Genomic DNA, 17211 nt, shown 5'->3' with positions numbered 1-17211 from the left:
CAGCACAAGAGAAGGAAGATTTAGTGTTTGTGTTATTACGAGTGCTAAACAAGAAGAGTTCCCAGATGGTACAGTGGACACATGTGTGACTCCTGTGATTAAAGCATCTTTCTTTCAGCTCATTCAAACACACGTTAAAGTCCGTTTGGCTCGACACCACCGAACAGAGGCAGCAATATAACATAGCTAACATTAACAGTGCAGTGGATCCTGCTTGTGCCGTGATATTCAGGACTGCAAACCGAGCAGCATCACCCACTTTCAGCTTGTTGTGTTTGTGGATATATGACTGACTTTAATTATCCATAAAACCATCACATTCTCTGTAAGTTTAGGGCCAACTATATATATATTTTGAAGTAGAGGCTTTAAAAACCAAGTTAACGCTGAAAGTACAAACATCACTAATGTCACATAACTTTGCCGACATGTGGCCAACAGTAATGTTTTAATGTTCTTCATTATTAAACATTCACACATAAATAAGTGACATCATATTCAGTACTTACTTTCACTCTTCGGCCGCTCCCTTCTGCTGTATTTTGCAGCAAAATTATCCACACCCACCGCCGCGCTATGGATTGTGGGATATATGGGACCACGAAGCGTGCACCGGACCACGCTTGATATTTGGGGAAATCGACGCTGTATTTGGAGTATGCATTTGAAGTACACTTCGAATTGGGACAGCCGTCGTCGCGTGGCTGTGACATAATCGCACTCAAAATGCGTACTTCAAGTGTGCGGTCTCTTAATTGGGACACAGCCTGTGACACCTGTGCTGTAATTGTGGTTAACTTCTGCCTTCTGTCTATCAGCATTGCACATGCACGAAGGACATCCTGTTTGTACAATAATCCAGTCTAGAAATAATAGATTCATTAACAGGTTTTTCTTTTTTTTTTTTTCTTTTTTTTTTGCCTGTCCCGTTTGGCTCTTTTGCCATCAGAATTGTTGTCTAAAGGCAAAGAAAGATGCCCAACGGATTTACTTTACCAAATTGACCATCCCAGCCTTGCTGTAATGGTCCATTTGATTCACCTTTTATTGTTTATTTTATTTTCACTTACTGAATACGGGACAGACTTGACTGGGGGAAAGAAGGGGAGAAAGAAAGAGGGAAAGAGAAACAGCTGAGAAGAGGGACGGGGGAGAAGGGCAAAAGACAAAAACCAACAGAATGAGCAGAGGAAAAAAGAAGAAGAAAAAAAAGCATATATCGATCACCTGGATCACCTGCTGAGAAAGAAAAAAGAAAAGCAGAAGAGAACAAGAGTAATAGAATAAACAACATCACAATGATATATGGGAATATGACAGTAAATACTAAATATTAAACATTATTGTGCAGCACATAAGATCAACAGAACACAGTGTGCTTTGAGGTAGGAGCCAAAAAGGGTGTAGTTTGTGGGTGTGATCACCCGTGTGTACACCTGTGAGCATGGACGCGCTTGTTTTTTTTAAAAAAAAGGTTCCTTCATGTAATGATCTGCTAGAGGGTGTGGGGGGGCCACAGCCCCGTCCTCCAGGGCATGAAGCAGGTATGGAGGAGATCAAAACTCCAGACATCCAGAGGCCCCCAGAACACAAGAGACCAAGGAAGACCAACAAATCAAATCAAATCAAATCAAATCACTTTTTATTGTTACATCACATGTGCAGGCACACTGGCACAGCACATGCGAGTGAAATTCTTGTGTGCGAGCCCCACAAGCAACAGAGATGTGCAAACACAACAACACAAACGAGCAAAATACAAGAATGGCCAACCTGAAACTAATAAATATATGTACAATATATAATAGTGTATGCATTTCTGGATGTGTATACTAAATATTTTCCTACGTGTGTGTGTGTGTGTGTGTGTGTGTGTGTGTGTGTGTGTGTGTGTGTATACACATTTTTACAAATTAAATAGTAAAAAAATAAAATAAAATAATAATAATAATAATAATAAAATATATAAAATATACAGAGTTGAATATGTGCAAAACAAGTGGCATTTATATACAGTGTGGAGTGCATAATGTTGAAGTTCCAGTAGTGAAGCTGAGGTGTCTATGACGTGTTCAGCAGTCTGATGGCCTGATGGAAAAAGCTGTCTCTCAGTCTGCTGGTTCGGGACCGGATGCTGCAGAACCTCCTTCCTGATGGAAGCAGTCTGAACAGTTTATGGCTGGGGTGACTGGAGTCCTTGATGATCCTCCCCGCTTTCCTCAGGCACCGCTTCCTGTAGATGTCTTGGAGGGAGGGAAGCTCACCTCCAATTATCCGTTCAGAGCACCGCACTACTCGCTGGAGAGCTTTGCAGTTGTAGGCGGTGCTGTTGCCATACCAGGTGGTGATGCATCCAGTGAGGATGCTCTCAATGGCACAGCGATAGAAGGTCCTGAGGATGCGGGGGCTCATGCCGAATCTTTTCAGTCTCCTGAGAAAGAAGAGGCGCTGCTGCGCCTTCTTCACTGTTTTGTTTGTGTGTACTGACCACGTAAGATCCTCAGCCAGGTGTACGCCAAGGAACCGGAAGCTGCTCACTCTCTCCACAGCAGCGCCGTTGATGGTGATGGGGGTGTGTACTTCTCTGCACCTCTGGAAGTCCACTATCAACTCCTTTGTCTTTGCGACGTTGAGGGTGAGATGGTTGTCTTGACACCAGTGGGTCAGGGCGCTGACCTCCTCCCTGTAAGCCGTCTCATCACCGTTGGTGATAAGACCCACCACTGTAGTGTCGTCCACAAACTTCACAATGATGTTGGAGCTGTTAGTGGCTGTGCAGTCGTAGGTGTAGAGTGAGTACAGGAGAGGGCTCAGTACACACCCCTGTGGAGCACCAGTGTTCAGTGTGATGGGGGATGAGGTGATGCTGCCCAGTCTGACCACCTGGCGTCTGTCAGACAGGAAGCTAAGGATCCAGCTGCAGAGGGAGCTGCTCAGTCCTAGATCCTGCAGTTTCCTGTCCAGCTTCGAGGGAACGATGGTATTGAATGCTGAGCTGTAATCTACAAACAGCATCCTCACATACGTGTCTCTCTTCTCCAGGTGTGACAGGGCAGTATGTAGTGTCAGGGCTATGGCATCATCAGTGGACCTGTTGTGGCGGTATGCGAACTGTAGAGGGTCCAGTGAGTCGGGTAGTGCAGAGCAGATGAAGTCCCTGACCAGCTTCTCGAAGCATTTGCTTACGATGGGGGTCAGGGCTACAGGTCGCCAGTCGTTCAATGAGGAGATGGTGGAGGATTTGGGTACAGGGACGATGGTGGCCATTTTGAAGCAGGCTGGGACTACAGACAGAGAGAGGGAAAGGTTGAAGATGTGCGTGAACACTCCAGCCGCGCCACTGACCCAGAAAGAGCTGAGGAGAGTCCCAGATGAGGGCTCACTCAGCAGCCGCGGAGCAGAAGCCAGGGGGAGTTGCAGTGACGCGCCCGTGAGCTCCGCCGGCAGCCAGCCGTGCCTGAGTGACCGAGCCCCAGGCCGACAGGCCGGGGGCACCCCACCTCCGAAGTGGCCCGAGCGAGCCCCAGGCTCCAGGCCCCGATAAGCGGCCGCCAAGGAGTGAGCCGGTGTGTACCTGGACGCCCATCCCCGGACACAAAGAACCACCAACGCACCGATGTCTGAGGGAGTCCGCCACTGGCAGGGGAAGTGGTGGTGGGTGGAGATAGGCCTCCAAACCTTGGAGGGCCTAAGATGTCCCCAGAGAGGTGGCGCCTGACACCCAACCTGACATCTAGACACAGAAATACAGGCACACACATATACAAACATCCATTCCCACCCTCATGCTCGGGCTCCGGGGGTCCACACACGAACGGGAAAGACGCCAATAGTCACACACACACACACACACACACACACACACACACACACACACACACACACACACATGCTGATGCAAGGAAGAATGCTTTGCTAACAAATGCTTATGCTGACATGCAAAAGGCTGCACACAAACATCCAAATACAGAATTTGTTATAAGAAGCCATTGATTACTTATTGGTTAAATGTGTTTTATGTCACCCAGAGGGCATTTATGTAGATTTAAGGAACAAGGTCTAAAACAGTTTGGTTATGAAAACAATGTCTATGTTTTCATAGCCATAAACAGACATCACAGTGTGATGTCTGTTTATGGCTCAAGGCCTTGACTGAATTGTTTACTGTGCTTCACACAGCCTGATGAGGAGCAGTGGTACAGAGTGAAAATGATGAACTAATAGTGTACGTTTTATATCGGAGCGCCGCATTTTCTGTGATTGAGACTTAATTCAAGGAGGAACAAAAGGTGCTACGGTACCTGAGGTTCTCATTCCCACACAATATTGTCCCGGGAGGAAGCAAAACTTTCCTGTGGTTGATTTTGGGGTTTTGCTTAGCACTAGGTTGATTTTATCAGTGAGGTTTGGACTGTGTTCTTTCTCTAAGAGAGAGAGAGATGATTTTATGTTTGGACATGTCTAGAACTGTCCCGACTATTTGTTATTTTATTAGTATTTTATTGGTTACGTCTGTTTTGCTTTTGTTACAGTGCACTGAGATAAGAACATTTGAGAGGTGTGATCCACCGGTGGTGATATTTTGTGAGTTCATGATTTAACAATCAGCTCTTTAAACCAGGCCTGAAAGATTGAAATTTAAAGTGCTCTGAAATATTCTTACTGGAAACAGTTGCAAAGTGCGCTTCTCCATGATTGTAATGGGCTTTGGAGAAATTCACTTATATGGGACACTGATCACATGAGATAGTCCTGAGTCTGAAAGGATTGCACGAGTCAATCCAGTGCAAAAAACAAGGAATTGTTTTCCTTTAAAATTATGACGTCACTTTGCTGGTGATGGATGCTCGAATAGGTTGAGCGAGAGACTCCGTTATCAGCAACATCTGGTGTGAATGTGTGTGGATGAATGTGTGTGACTGGACTGTGGTGGACTGACGATGTAGACTAAAAGTTTTGACTGACTTGATACTGAGACAAAAACTGCACTGAGGATTAGTAAATGTTGAGCAACAATTCACCCAGCCTGCAACAGATGGAGACTGGAGGGGGAGACTGTAGCTTCACATGAGAGTGTGGAGATGCAGACTGAACCCTTTGGTTGCTAATTTTGAGTTACTGATGTTTGCATTAAGAAAACTGTGTTTTATTAGCTGTGTTTTGATTAAGGTATCACATTATATTGTTGGGAATGCCAAATGCTACAGTGGAGAAAAGGTTTGATTTCACTCATGACTGGAATATGTTACTATTAACCAGCAGGCCACTGTAAAAAGTCAATTAAATTTTATAGAGGAAAATAGTCAAAACTTTAACAACATCTATGAATAACAGGGGAATGGTAGACTTGTCACATTCAAAATAGAGATATGTAATAACAAACACTGGTCCACGTGATTTAGGTTCTCCCTTGAAATAGTCAATAATTTAAAAAGTAGAATAGAACCGACAGGCACATGTGCTAGGATGTGCTACTGCAAAAGAACAAGAGCAAAGTAAAGAAAGAAAAACCTATTGTGTTTAGTTTTGATAAATTCAAATCAAAATGTATGATTACACTCAGAGGATCAATATGAAATCAAATATAGGCCAATTCTGTATGAAGCATATGACTGATAACTGTTCTGTCCTGAGCTTTTGTTTTCTATAGCACCTGCTTGACCACACCACCAGTTTTCACGCATAAAGGAGGGTAATTACAAATGTTCGAGGGAGGAATATCACCAGAAGTGGGAAAGGTAAGCCCCGATGGGGGTGATAACACCATCAATTTTACTTATGGTCAAATTCTTAAAATTTCACACCAAACATAAAATTCTCCAAAACTTAAAGACAGAAGGGAGCTCTGGATAACCATAATTTGGCAAACCATATAAGGATGGAGGTTTGGAATCTATAACTGTGTGTGAAATAACACCCAGTTATGTTAATTATGTTTATTCTAATGTGCAGACATTAGCTAATCTGACCACGTAATGCAATAAACAGGACTGTCGGAAAAGTTAGCGTTAAAGTCACCTTTGACAGTCCAGACTGGGATGGCGTTGGACATCCTCAGGGTGGAGAAAGGGTTGGTGTGACCAAGGTGTGGTTTGACTTGTTGTATGTATATTTCAAAATGATACAGCTCTGGATGGCCCAGTTACCAGGGCATGGAAGGATGACAGACTTTATTAAATGAGGAGAAGGAATTTTCTGGGATTGAAGGTCCTCTGGGTGAGTGCTTGACTAAAGCATGCATAAAATAAAAGCTATTTTTTGTTATTGATTGGTAATAGATTGATAATTGGCCACATTTACAGCTGTATTGACTTGTTGTGGACGCAGTCTACTTCATGTTTAAGCACTCTAATTAACAGAGTGAAAATAGTGAGGGAAAGACAGTGGGGGAAAAACTGAGTGACAAATGTGAAGTTCATCTTAATACAGGTGTTGTTTCTAGGCAGTTCTGCAGACGCAGGCTCAGGGCGGGGCCAGGAGTTTAACAGATTTAACATAATAACTAAACTGATTTCATTCCCCAACACAGGATGGCAGGGCTGGAGCAACGATACTGGAGAGGAGTGTTTATGATGTTTTCTGAGATATGATGTCACTAACCTTTTCTTTTAATTTTCTAGCTCCGATGAATTGACACATGGGAGTGTGTCAAAAAGGGGGAAGTTGAGTTTTAACATCAAACAATGGTTGTATGAACATTTTATGACTTTATTTGTGTGTTTAATAATTTAGGTATGTTAAAACTTAAGCTTACAATGACCCAAAAGTTGCCAGACTTTTTCTAGAGAGCCAGTGAGAAGCATTATTTTCATGTTTAAGCGTTAATGATTGAAATAAACTGAATAGTGTTTAGAAGACAAAATGCCTGTGTTCATGAGGAGCTGAGTATCGCACTGGAGAGGAAACTGTGGGAAGGCAGGCTGAAAGAAACACACGATTTTTGTGAAAAGGGGGGCAAATGTTAGAATTAAAAATGGTTAATTTGTTTTTGATTTCTTTTACTAAACGAAGTGGCTATAATTAATTTCACACACACATTGCAAATGTGCTCATAAGAGTTGGCACTCAGTCTTTTGAAGGTCATAAGCTTCATTCGGCGTGACGGTCTGGACTGATATATTGTAGGTATTGACTTTGAGTGCAGAGGATGCAAACACGCTTACACACACATAGATTATGTGTAGAATAATTCTCTGGGACAGAGAGTCCCAAACATGATATGCTAAACCAATTTTGAATCACTAGAGGAACAATGGATAACAACATTAGATTATTAGGGCTAGGAAGAAAGGTGTTTTGGTTTTCTGCCTTAAAGAGAAAGGAACAGACACCAGACGAGGTCACGGAGATCCTTCGCAGCAGAGATAGACGTGGAGACTGCCAAGACAGCAACTGGGGTGAAGTGTCATAGCGTTTGGGCTCCGGCTAGTCACCTCAAGAGGATGGATCCCATAAGCACAGCAATAAACACAAGGGGATTGGCGAAAATTAAGGAACACCAGACCAACGAGGTTCGAGAGGCTCTTGGTAAAAAGGGGGACACAGCTGTGACCCAAGAATACACAGATCGTTGTTTGAAAATCGGGGCAGAATAATCCCCTGATCTGTGCAACGACTGAAGGGTGGTCTAACCCCTGAGGTCGAAGAAAGAAGAGGAGCGGAGAATCACCTGAAGAAGAAATGAACCCTGCAACACTGGATTGCGAGGTGTAAGTGATCTCTTTAAAAAGAGGTCAAAGGGGGAATTGTGAGATTATTATATTATCTTATGCCACGTTAGACCCCTAATTAAAGATTGTGAAATTATTATGTAGTTTTCACTGAGCATGAGCTTTATCCAGAACTGATTTGGTTCATCTGACTGTTCTTTCGGCGAGGCCGTTGCTTTGTGGATGCAAAGGGCTTGAGGTTATGTGGACAAAGTCCCATGTGACTGCGAAGTCCTTGAACTCTCGAGAACTGTACTGTGGGCCATTATTTGAAATAAGCCTCTCTGGTATACCATGTCTGGCAAATATAGCCTTGAGCTTTTTGATGACTGACCCTGCAGTAGTGGAGAATAGCCTTTCGAGCTCAAAGTAGCGGCTGTAATAGTCTACAGCTACTATGTAGTCTCGTCCGCGCCAGGTGAAGAGGTCTGAGGCCACGGCCTGCCATGGTCTCTCAGGCATGAGAGGTGGAATGAGAGGTTCTTTAGGGTTCGCTGCACACCTTTACTGACATATAGAACAGTTCTACACTGTGGTAGCAATGTCTTTGCCCATGCCTGGCCAAAAGAGGGCATCCCTAGCTCCCTGCTCACTACACTCGATCCCGATGTGCCCAATGTGGATTCTCTCCAGCATATTGTTTCTCAGGGCTGTTGGCACTATGTTTTTGTCACCTTTGAAGATGATGCTATGGTAGTGCAAAATTTCGTCTCTGAAATTCCAGAAATCTGGCACAATCTCTATGCCATATCTCTGCAGCTGTAAAAGCATGCACTGCAGATGAGCCGGAGCTACAGAGATTGGCTTCTTCAGTATGTGCTCCATGGCTTGTGGTCTGACTCGACAACGACTCTTTTGCAGTATATGTAGGTGTGGAAACGTCTGCATCTGAACAACACTGCAAAGAGTTGTTTCTCAATCTGTGCATAATTAACCTCTGTCCGGGTAAGTGTCTTTGGAGCATATGCTATTGGGTGACCGTCTTGCAATTTGCAAAAGTTGCTTTCATTAATGTCAAAATAATAAATTCTGTATAACCTGCTTTTCTTTTAACCAACTACACGAGTTGCCCCCTGCTGGCCATTAGAAAGAATGCAAGCTCACAAAACTGCTGCACTGGATTAACCTTTTAGATCTCAAAACTACTTTATATTCTGTGGTCTTAGTGAAAAACAGCAGCCCAAGCACATATGTCATCAGTAATGGCACTAGGTTAATTTGGGATGGAGCACCCTGCAGCTGTAGTACAATCTGCTCTATCCCCTTTACAGCAATGCCAGCTGCATACAGCCCTGAATAATTGCTCTTTACCAAAAAGCTGTAACATCACACAGCAGCAGGATTTATAGCATAAATAATCAAAGTTTCAGCCGTGAAACTAAAGGCAGCATGCTCAGGATTAATCCAATATCATCAGAGCTGTCGCCACATTTTTGTTTTCAGGGAGAGTCCACTTATTATTTGTTAAGAACCACAGTACTTTCCCAAATGATGATGTCAGGTTTTTTTTTTATCTTTAATTATATGCCAAGGACAAAAATGACATATTTTGTACCATGAGATACTCCTCTTCACACAGCACATTTGTGGTGCAGGTGTAGTAAAGCAGAAATGTTTCTCAAGCTTCCCAGATGGAAGAGTTTAGTGTTCCTGTTGTGTCTAATTTACAAATTTATGCATTGATTGTTTCCAAAAATGTATTCGTAAAGGAACCGTACGAGCTTGTTTTCATGCAAGCAGAGCAGGTCCACAAGGCCTGAATATAGTAGACTCCTGTTTTTTAGGAACAAATTAGTCCCAGTACACAAACCTGTCAGTCCACTGGGTTTCAAAAATCTGCTTTTTCAGAGAAAGAATTAAACATTTTCAACAACTCATTCTGAGCTTTTTCAAGTGGATCAATACAAGTGGTGCACATAATGACAGGAGGGATTTTATTCCCCTTGAATTAGTCAAGCTTCCAACGCTGCACTTGTCACTTACCTTAATGACCCAAATCCCATAAAACGTTTCAGGCTGAGGGTGTGTCATTAAGTCGTTACAGGCTTTTAGGAAGCAGAAAGTCAATTTGCAGCGATGGCAAGAACAGTAATTCAATAACGTTCTGTGTTTGTTTTACATTTAGGCCTTTCTTTGCATTTGCTTTCATACTTCTGTTCTCTGCTGTTATGATTGCTATGATATCCTGGCTTAGGGGTTACTAGTCTCGGCTTCAAGGCTATGCAGCTGCTCTCCCTGCTGTTATAATACCCACACAGCGCAAAGGCTGGAGACCATAAAATGTGGAGAATCTGTCAGAGTGTGGGCCTCATCCACGAATAACTGACCGCATGTGAGGAAATGCTATTTCAACATAAAAATTACTTCATGTTGTGCTCATGAACATACTCGAGCATCTTTCTATAACAATGTCAATATTTGGACGTCGCAAGGCAGCTACTTCTGCTTTTTGTATATGTTTGGTAAAGGCTTACCGTGTCAGAAAAAGCTGAACAGTAAACATTGCACGATTGTGTATTTCTTGTGGTAACATTTTACTCAGAAAAGGTAACACTCTTCACTTGCAAAAACTCTGTCAGATGTGTAGTTACAGCAGCAGTATGCACACATCATCATCATCATACAGGCAGATAATTTAAGTTTTCAGTGCTACAAAAAAATGTGTACAGTGTAACATGTTGTCCGGTAAGGATTGACATTTTTGTAGTGGCAGTTAATCAATAACACCAGCACTCACTAGTTTATTCATACAATAAGAAAAAACACTTTGTGATGGGAAATGTAAAAATAGCCACAGTAATAAAATTCCACAAGTAACTGAAACAAGTGCTCAAAGTTCAGAGGTCAAATGCAGTTTTTTGAGCAGCATCAGAACACTTGGTAGATTTCACAACATTTTGCACTGTGGGTGAACCTGCAGGTTTGAGGCATTAATGACAGAGATGATGCTCAGCATTCAGCATTATAGAGATTCCTGAGTGATAAATGACACCTGTGCATATTTAGGTCAGCCTTAAGAAGGCCTACTCCTAGTAGGATGAATAAAAGAGAGTTAAAATAGATATCACTAATGCTAAGTGCTTTGGTTTATTACAGGAAGTACTAACATATCATGTCATCATGTCTGGTTTAATAATAACCCTAATAACTAAAAATGCTTTAATATTTATATTTAAGTAAATTTTGACATACAACATGCATATACATTTTACTATTTAAAACATGCAGTTGAAGTGTAAATTTCCACCTAGCACAAATAATTTAAAAAACTGTATATTAACTTTTATGAGTGGACTACTCAGACAGGATCTTTAATTTTATACACTTCCCTATTAATCCACTGAAATGCCCTATATGGTCACGCTGGTTAGTATTACTTTAACCAAGCTATTGTCTTCATAGGACTGTATGTACATGTGAAGGCAGTTCCTCACAACAGATTACTGAGGATATACTCATATGCAGTGCAAGACATCCTTAAAAGGAAGTCTCTATTTTCAATAGAAGGTTGTTTAAAAACTCTGAGCTGACCTTGTAGTATAAAAAAAATAAAAAAGGAAAAGCACCTTCACTGAAACATTGCAGGAACAAAAAGGTCGTTACAATTTAAGTGTCTTAATCTTCGAATAAAAACCAACAATAAATGCCCATAACTGTAAGGTAAAAACAATCACTGGACATGTTCTCTGTGCCTCTTCTCTAATCTAATATAAAATCATACACAGAGCTCATATAACAGGATCAATTACATAAAAGAGGTCTGGCATGAGTATGAACAAATACACACCAACCTTTAACAGTGGCTACAAAAACAGCCCTCTATAACTGGAAAGATAAAAACCATCCTTCAGTAATAGTATCAAACAAGAGGCACCTGAAAACCTTAATAAACACTCATTTAGCAGTATCACCTGGCGTCCTGTGGAAAATAACCCAAGAAATAACTATACATGCACACAAGAAAAATATTTACATTTAATAAGCAACCTCCCGCCTACATTAGTGCCCCAATCTGTAAACTAATCATCTTTTAACAAGGAAGAAAATGTAAAAATCTTTGAACTGCATGTCAGCTACTCACTAACTCTGTTTAGTAACTGTGGTGTTTACTGAGTGCTGTGTGTTTACTACCTAGTAAATGTCATCTGATGACTTCAAATTGTCAGCACTTCTTCCCCAGCTAAAAACACCTATGTGGGTGGATGAGTGGGTGAGTGAGTCAAGTATCACAGAGACAGATTATTTCTCCATTATAGGCAAAAAAATCATTCTAGCGCCAGCAGTAGTAGTAGTACTAGTACATGTTGTTGTGTTTGGGGTGCCAGAGTCAGAATTTGTCAGTCTCTTCTGGATAAATACAGGGCAAAAGGTAGATATGTAAACATCTTTAAACCCTGAGTTACAGAAACAGTAAATCAACGGGTCCAGCAGGCAGTCGCTGTAAGACAAAACCATGAGGGCGTCGTACACCTGGACAGCTATGTTTTCTGCATCCTGCCAGTTCTTCAGCCGCACAAACAGCAGTGCTGCTCTAGTTATAGTGCAGGGAAGGAAGCAGAAGGAGAAGACAACGACAACAGATGTGACTAAGCACACAGCCCTCCTCAGCTTAGTCTTCTCCCCAACCGTCTTCTTCCTCAGCCGGCTGACAATGCGGACCGTGCAGTAGACGAGGATGATGTAGGGGATGATGATTTGGGAGAAGAAAACAATCTTACAAAAACAAAATAAACAAAAACCCCACTATTAGGTATGACTCGTTACAATAGCCCTATGTGTCACACAGTCAACTTGGATTTCTATACAGACATGGGAAAGTTTATCATGTACACTCCTAACTTAAACACTCTGTCTTCAATCATGGACTAATATTTTGACCCCTTTAAACCCCTCCTTAGCTTCTCCAGCTAACCCCCTGCCTTTTACTTAAGTTATGATGTTAAGTTAGAAATGTAAACGATTCAAATTAATTCTTTCTTTCAAGAATAACTGGTGATTATCTGTTGATTTTTGTTTTTCTAACATTAGTTAACAGTTGTCTGGTCTCTAAGATTTCCAAATATTGTGAAAAGTGTCTATAGAAGCGTTTATCTTTATCTGCACACGTTCCACATCTCATCCCATCACTGGTCCAGACCCTGAAAATCCTGTGTTTATTTCAAAAGTTACATAAACAAAGGAATATTAATAATTAGGACAAAGAGAAAAAAAACGTGCTTAATAATAAATGTAAATGATTCATGAAAACTTTTGTTTATACGCTGTCTCCAATTTTTACTTCAGAAAAACTCTAATTCGGTTCTGCCACGCCTGGGTGAGTGTATCTATGTCTTGTGGAAAGGAACTGCCAGTTAGGGAACTGAACTGGATATTGACTGTAATGCCAGCTTTATAGGAAGTTGAAGCAGTTGTGTTAATCTCTGCTGTTCTTCTTAAATGTTCAAATATAAATATTAAAGTTTTTTTGAATCCAAATCCACCCGTTTTCTTTCTGGAGGCTGGAGGCCATCTGATCTGTCAGAGCGAGGCAGCGAACAACCTGTTTTTAGTCAGTTGTCATCAGTATATATTGTTAGGTAACATAAAACAACACTAAATCCAAACAAATACATTGAAACCGTACCTCTCTAAAGGTGTCCGTCACATCATGTAAGAATGTCTCCTTTTCCCGTCCGTGGCTGTTGCAGCACTCAAAGGTTGTGACCATAGTAGGAGTGGTGAGGGGAAGCAAGAGGATCCAGATGACGACAGAAATCTGAGGAGATTTCTTAAACACGTTGACAAAATTTCTCCTTCCAAGATGGACCACATTGAAGTAGCGATCGAGGGACATTGTGATGAGGAAGGCGATGCTGGCTCCTCGATTGAGAAACAGCATGAAGAGCATTATCTTACAAAGCACAGTGTCCTCACTGCGCCTCAAGTTGTGCTGGTAATGATGGATCTTGAAAGGAAGGCAGCCCACCAGCAAGAAATCAGCAACCACAATATTGAACAAGAAGATCGCTTTGTTCTTCCAGAACTTGTATCTAAAAAGGTCATATAACAGTTAATTGTTTCACAGCCAGCGAGTTTGCTTTGTATCAAGAGCGAATGAAGAGGAACAGGAAAAAAATAAACCTAAGCTTATGATGCTGTTTCTGCCATCTACACGACCTCGTCCTCTCCTCGGAGAGCTGAGTAAAATGTTGGACAGTCGCACTCAGACTCGTGTCAGATAAACTCTTCAAAACTCATAGACCAGCGTGGGAACATATGTAGATTTTACTTTGTAGCGACTTGCAAGGTCTGCTTTTTTGTTTTGTTTGCACTTCAGTGTAACACTTACAGCTTAGCTTTTTTGTTCTACACTTTCTATTTTAACTTTTCAAGAACAAAATTGGATTCATCTGTCCATTTCAAAGGTTTAATAGAGTTTTGGTAGGTCTTGTTATTTTCATGGCATCTGAATTGGTTGCATCAGAGTGGTCACAGTCTTTTAAAGATAAACTTAAAACCGCTTTCTTCGCCACATCAGTAGCGCAGTTGGTTTACACTTCATTTAGCAAACTTTGCCCCCAGTAACCAGAATCCAGCACAGCTTTCCTCTTGGTTTTTACTAAAACGAGAATAAATGTAAACGAGTAAAAAGATTTCCCGTACCTGAAGATGAAGATGTAGAGAACGGACAGGTTGAGAGGCAGACCCAGTGTAAATTCTCCCACCATTACCCAGGAGAGGACTTGGTATGTAATGTCACTGGGTGTTTTGCAGTGGTCAACTGATCGATTTACAGACATGTTTTGTTGAATCATCATATAAATGGCAAAAAATGTCCACCTTCTATAGCAGATAAAGCTACGGTCAAATTAATATGTCGTATATTGAGAAAGCAAGCATTGCAGTTAAATCCTTTATCCTGGAGGTTGTTGTAGGTTCCTATGATCTCGAATCTTCACCCCTCAGGGACAGATGCTCCTTCTCACTCTCCTTCTAGTTCCTTAAATTGAACAGTCCCCTTAAGAGAGCCTTACAGTGATTGTGGACCTCTGTCAAGGCTGGTTTTTCCATGGCAAAAGATACGGAGGAAGCACACTCTCAATGCAGTGAAGGAGAAAGGAGAAAATGCCCTCTCTTAGCCTCTGTTTATGTGATGCTACCACGCTGGTTACTTGCGAAGAAGTATTTACATTCAGGAGGTGCTGGAGGTGTGGTTTAGGGAGCTCTACTCAACTGACTGAGAAACTAAGCATGAGAGTTACATTTATGAATCTTTCAATCTGCAAACTCTAAATTATTACTGCAAAAAAGGAATCTGACAGTAATTTCGATGTTACAGAGAGAGAGAGAGCTATTTGGAAACTGGTAGTTCAAGGTGGTTTTATCAGCAGACTGGCTAAACTCCTTGTGACATTCAGGGGACTGTCAATATGACAAAATCATGCTTGCACATTTGCAATATTATGTTTGGAGACATTCATGGAAAAAACATGCAAACACATATAAGTTTTACATTGCTATAAAGTGACAGATCAGTGTCTTTAGGTACACAGTTTTAGATTTGAGATTTTTCCTACGTTCAATAACCTGTTATGACAAAGTAATAACATTGTTTATGAATCTTTTTTAAATGTTAAAAAAAAATCATAAACCTGTGTCTTATTGACAGATACATTTGTTTGTCAAAGCCTCATTTGGCAGCAGCTACAGCCTTCTATGTTCAAGGGTTTTCAATCTTTGCACATCTGGATTCAGGCTGTTTGTTCCACTCTTCCTGACACATCTTTTCTTGCATTGCATGGAAAGCCAGTCTGACTGAGCTGCTACTTTATAGTCGCTGGCAGAGTCTGTATTTCAGCTCCATGCCAGCTAATCTAAGTTGGATTAATACTTATCAGTTTTCTTGATTAAACCTACTTTGGTTATGTCAAAGTGAGAGTTTGCCAGGGTCAGAATCAGGTGTTTTTGTTATTTGGTTGAAGGATTACGGGCAGTGCCAACCTATACCTCTATTTTATCAATATGTCACCGGTGCCACAGAAATAATGAGTGAAGGATCAGCTTCATAGCTTGGAAAGTGTGCACGTGATAATTATCTTCAAATGAAATCACCTCTTACTTTGTGCAATCTAATGTTGGAATTCCACATTTGTTTATGATTTCAAGCTTTTTTTTCCGTTTCAAAATGATTAAGACCATTGTGCTTCTGTGATACTGAAAGGTTTTGAAAGGTTCTGCATTCTGACCTGCTAATATTCTAAATGTTGTCTGTGCTGGTGTGCTGGCACACAGCGGGTTAAATGGTATCCACAGGCATGAATATTGTGTTTTTGGATTAGCTTTGTCATAGAGGAGGGATTTTTCCAGGCTGTATTCTTCCTCAGTTCCAGCTGGGATATTCTCCAGACCCAAATGACACTCTACAGGAATGGTATCATCATGAATTCATGCATGTTTGGTTAAGTGTTGTTGAGCATACATATAGGAAAACTGTACAACATGAAAGATACAACAAAAAAGTGAAGGGTTGTGAATACTTTTCAAAGAAATAGTTGTATGATTCATGGGGTGAGGTTGAGCCAGAATACAAGTTTGTCTGAAGATCTGATGAGTTTACACTGCATACATTTTGTTACAGTATATAAGAGGATTCTTTAAGGAAATATTACAGCTTTCTAATACAGACAGGAGTTCATCTTCAAGTACACCTTTGTTTGAACATACTAGAGAATTGCAAGCAGTGGAAAAGTCATGTCTATGCTTTAGGATGAGCATAAAGAGTCTTCTACAACTATGAAAACTCAGAGGAAATCATAGACAAACACTTTGGTCATTCTTACAAAATACTCCTTGCAAAAATCAACCTGAAAATGCATAACAGCGTTTTTGGTAACTAAGTCAACCATGCAATCTTGTCAAAGTCAACATACTTTGCTCTGTTCATGTTAACCGTTAAAGTAACCATTCCTCCTCCTCTCTAAAGCTGCCCTCTGCTGTAAAATACAAGAAAACTAATCATTTCAAACTTCAATATAAATTTGAATCCTATTAAGCCATGCACTGACATCTTTACTTCACTTTACTTAACTGTACTGCTGTGTCATTGTCTGACACAATGTTGCACAAATGAGCTATGCCACATGGTTTCTGCAACAGACACATGAACACAGTTGAGTACGTTTTGTGCTTTATGGCTTGTTGCACGTCTGACTGTAACAGTGCGAATTTTAACCCATTACAGCCATTGCAACGTGACTTTTCTATACCAATAATATGAGTGTATGTCATGGCCCAGCAGGCCTGCCTGAGGATGGTCAGCTGTGACAGTGTTTTTGTTGTTGTTACTCTCTCTCTTTCGCTCCTCCCAGGGCGGGACTCATTATGGGTTCCCACCTTTGGCTCACGCACCTGCAGGACATCTACAGTACCTACCTGCGCCCAATTACCTCTGTGTTCCTGTCACTACTTAAGACAATGAAGCTGTGCTACTCGTCACTGGATAGTTGTGCGACTTGCGTTAGTG

The 17211-nt window shown here is 41.3% G+C and overlaps 1 protein-coding gene across 1 annotated transcript; it reads right to left on the bottom strand.

Annotated features, from left to right (window-relative positions):
- Positions 1–11656: 11656 nt before the first annotated feature.
- Positions 11657–14416, bottom strand: LOC101476804 (hydroxycarboxylic acid receptor 2-like). The gene is made up of 3 exons (XM_024799518.2): positions 14352–14416; positions 13333–13738; positions 11657–12422 (listed from the first exon to the last, which is right to left on the bottom strand). The coding sequence occupies exons 1-3, from the start codon at positions 14414–14416 to the stop codon at positions 11949–11951; spliced, it is 945 nt and encodes a 314-aa protein (XP_024655286.2). The 3' UTR covers positions 11657–11948.
- Positions 14417–17211: the final 2795 nt, after the last annotated feature.

This window comes from Maylandia zebra, linkage group LG15, assembly GCF_041146795.1.
Source record: "Maylandia zebra isolate NMK-2024a linkage group LG15, Mzebra_GT3a, whole genome shotgun sequence".
Classification (NCBI taxonomy): Eukaryota; Metazoa; Chordata; class Actinopteri; order Cichliformes; family Cichlidae; genus Maylandia; species Maylandia zebra.
This window is presented reverse-complemented; position numbering and strand designations above follow the sequence as displayed.

Bases quoted from the DNA above. Each gene is read 5' to 3' on its own strand.
- LOC101476804 (XM_024799518.2), bottom strand. From the start codon at position 14,416: ATGGTGGGAGAATTTACACTGGGTCTGCCTCTCAACCTGTCCGTTCTC. The intron at 13,739-14,351 runs GTACGGGAAATC...TGACCTTTTTAG, and splicing joins CTCTACATCTTCATCTTCAG to ATACAAGTTCTGGAAGAACA. The intron at 12,423-13,332 runs GTACGGTTTCAA...TGTTTTTGTAAG, and splicing joins TGACGGACACCTTTAGAGAG to ATTGTTTTCTTCTCCCAAAT.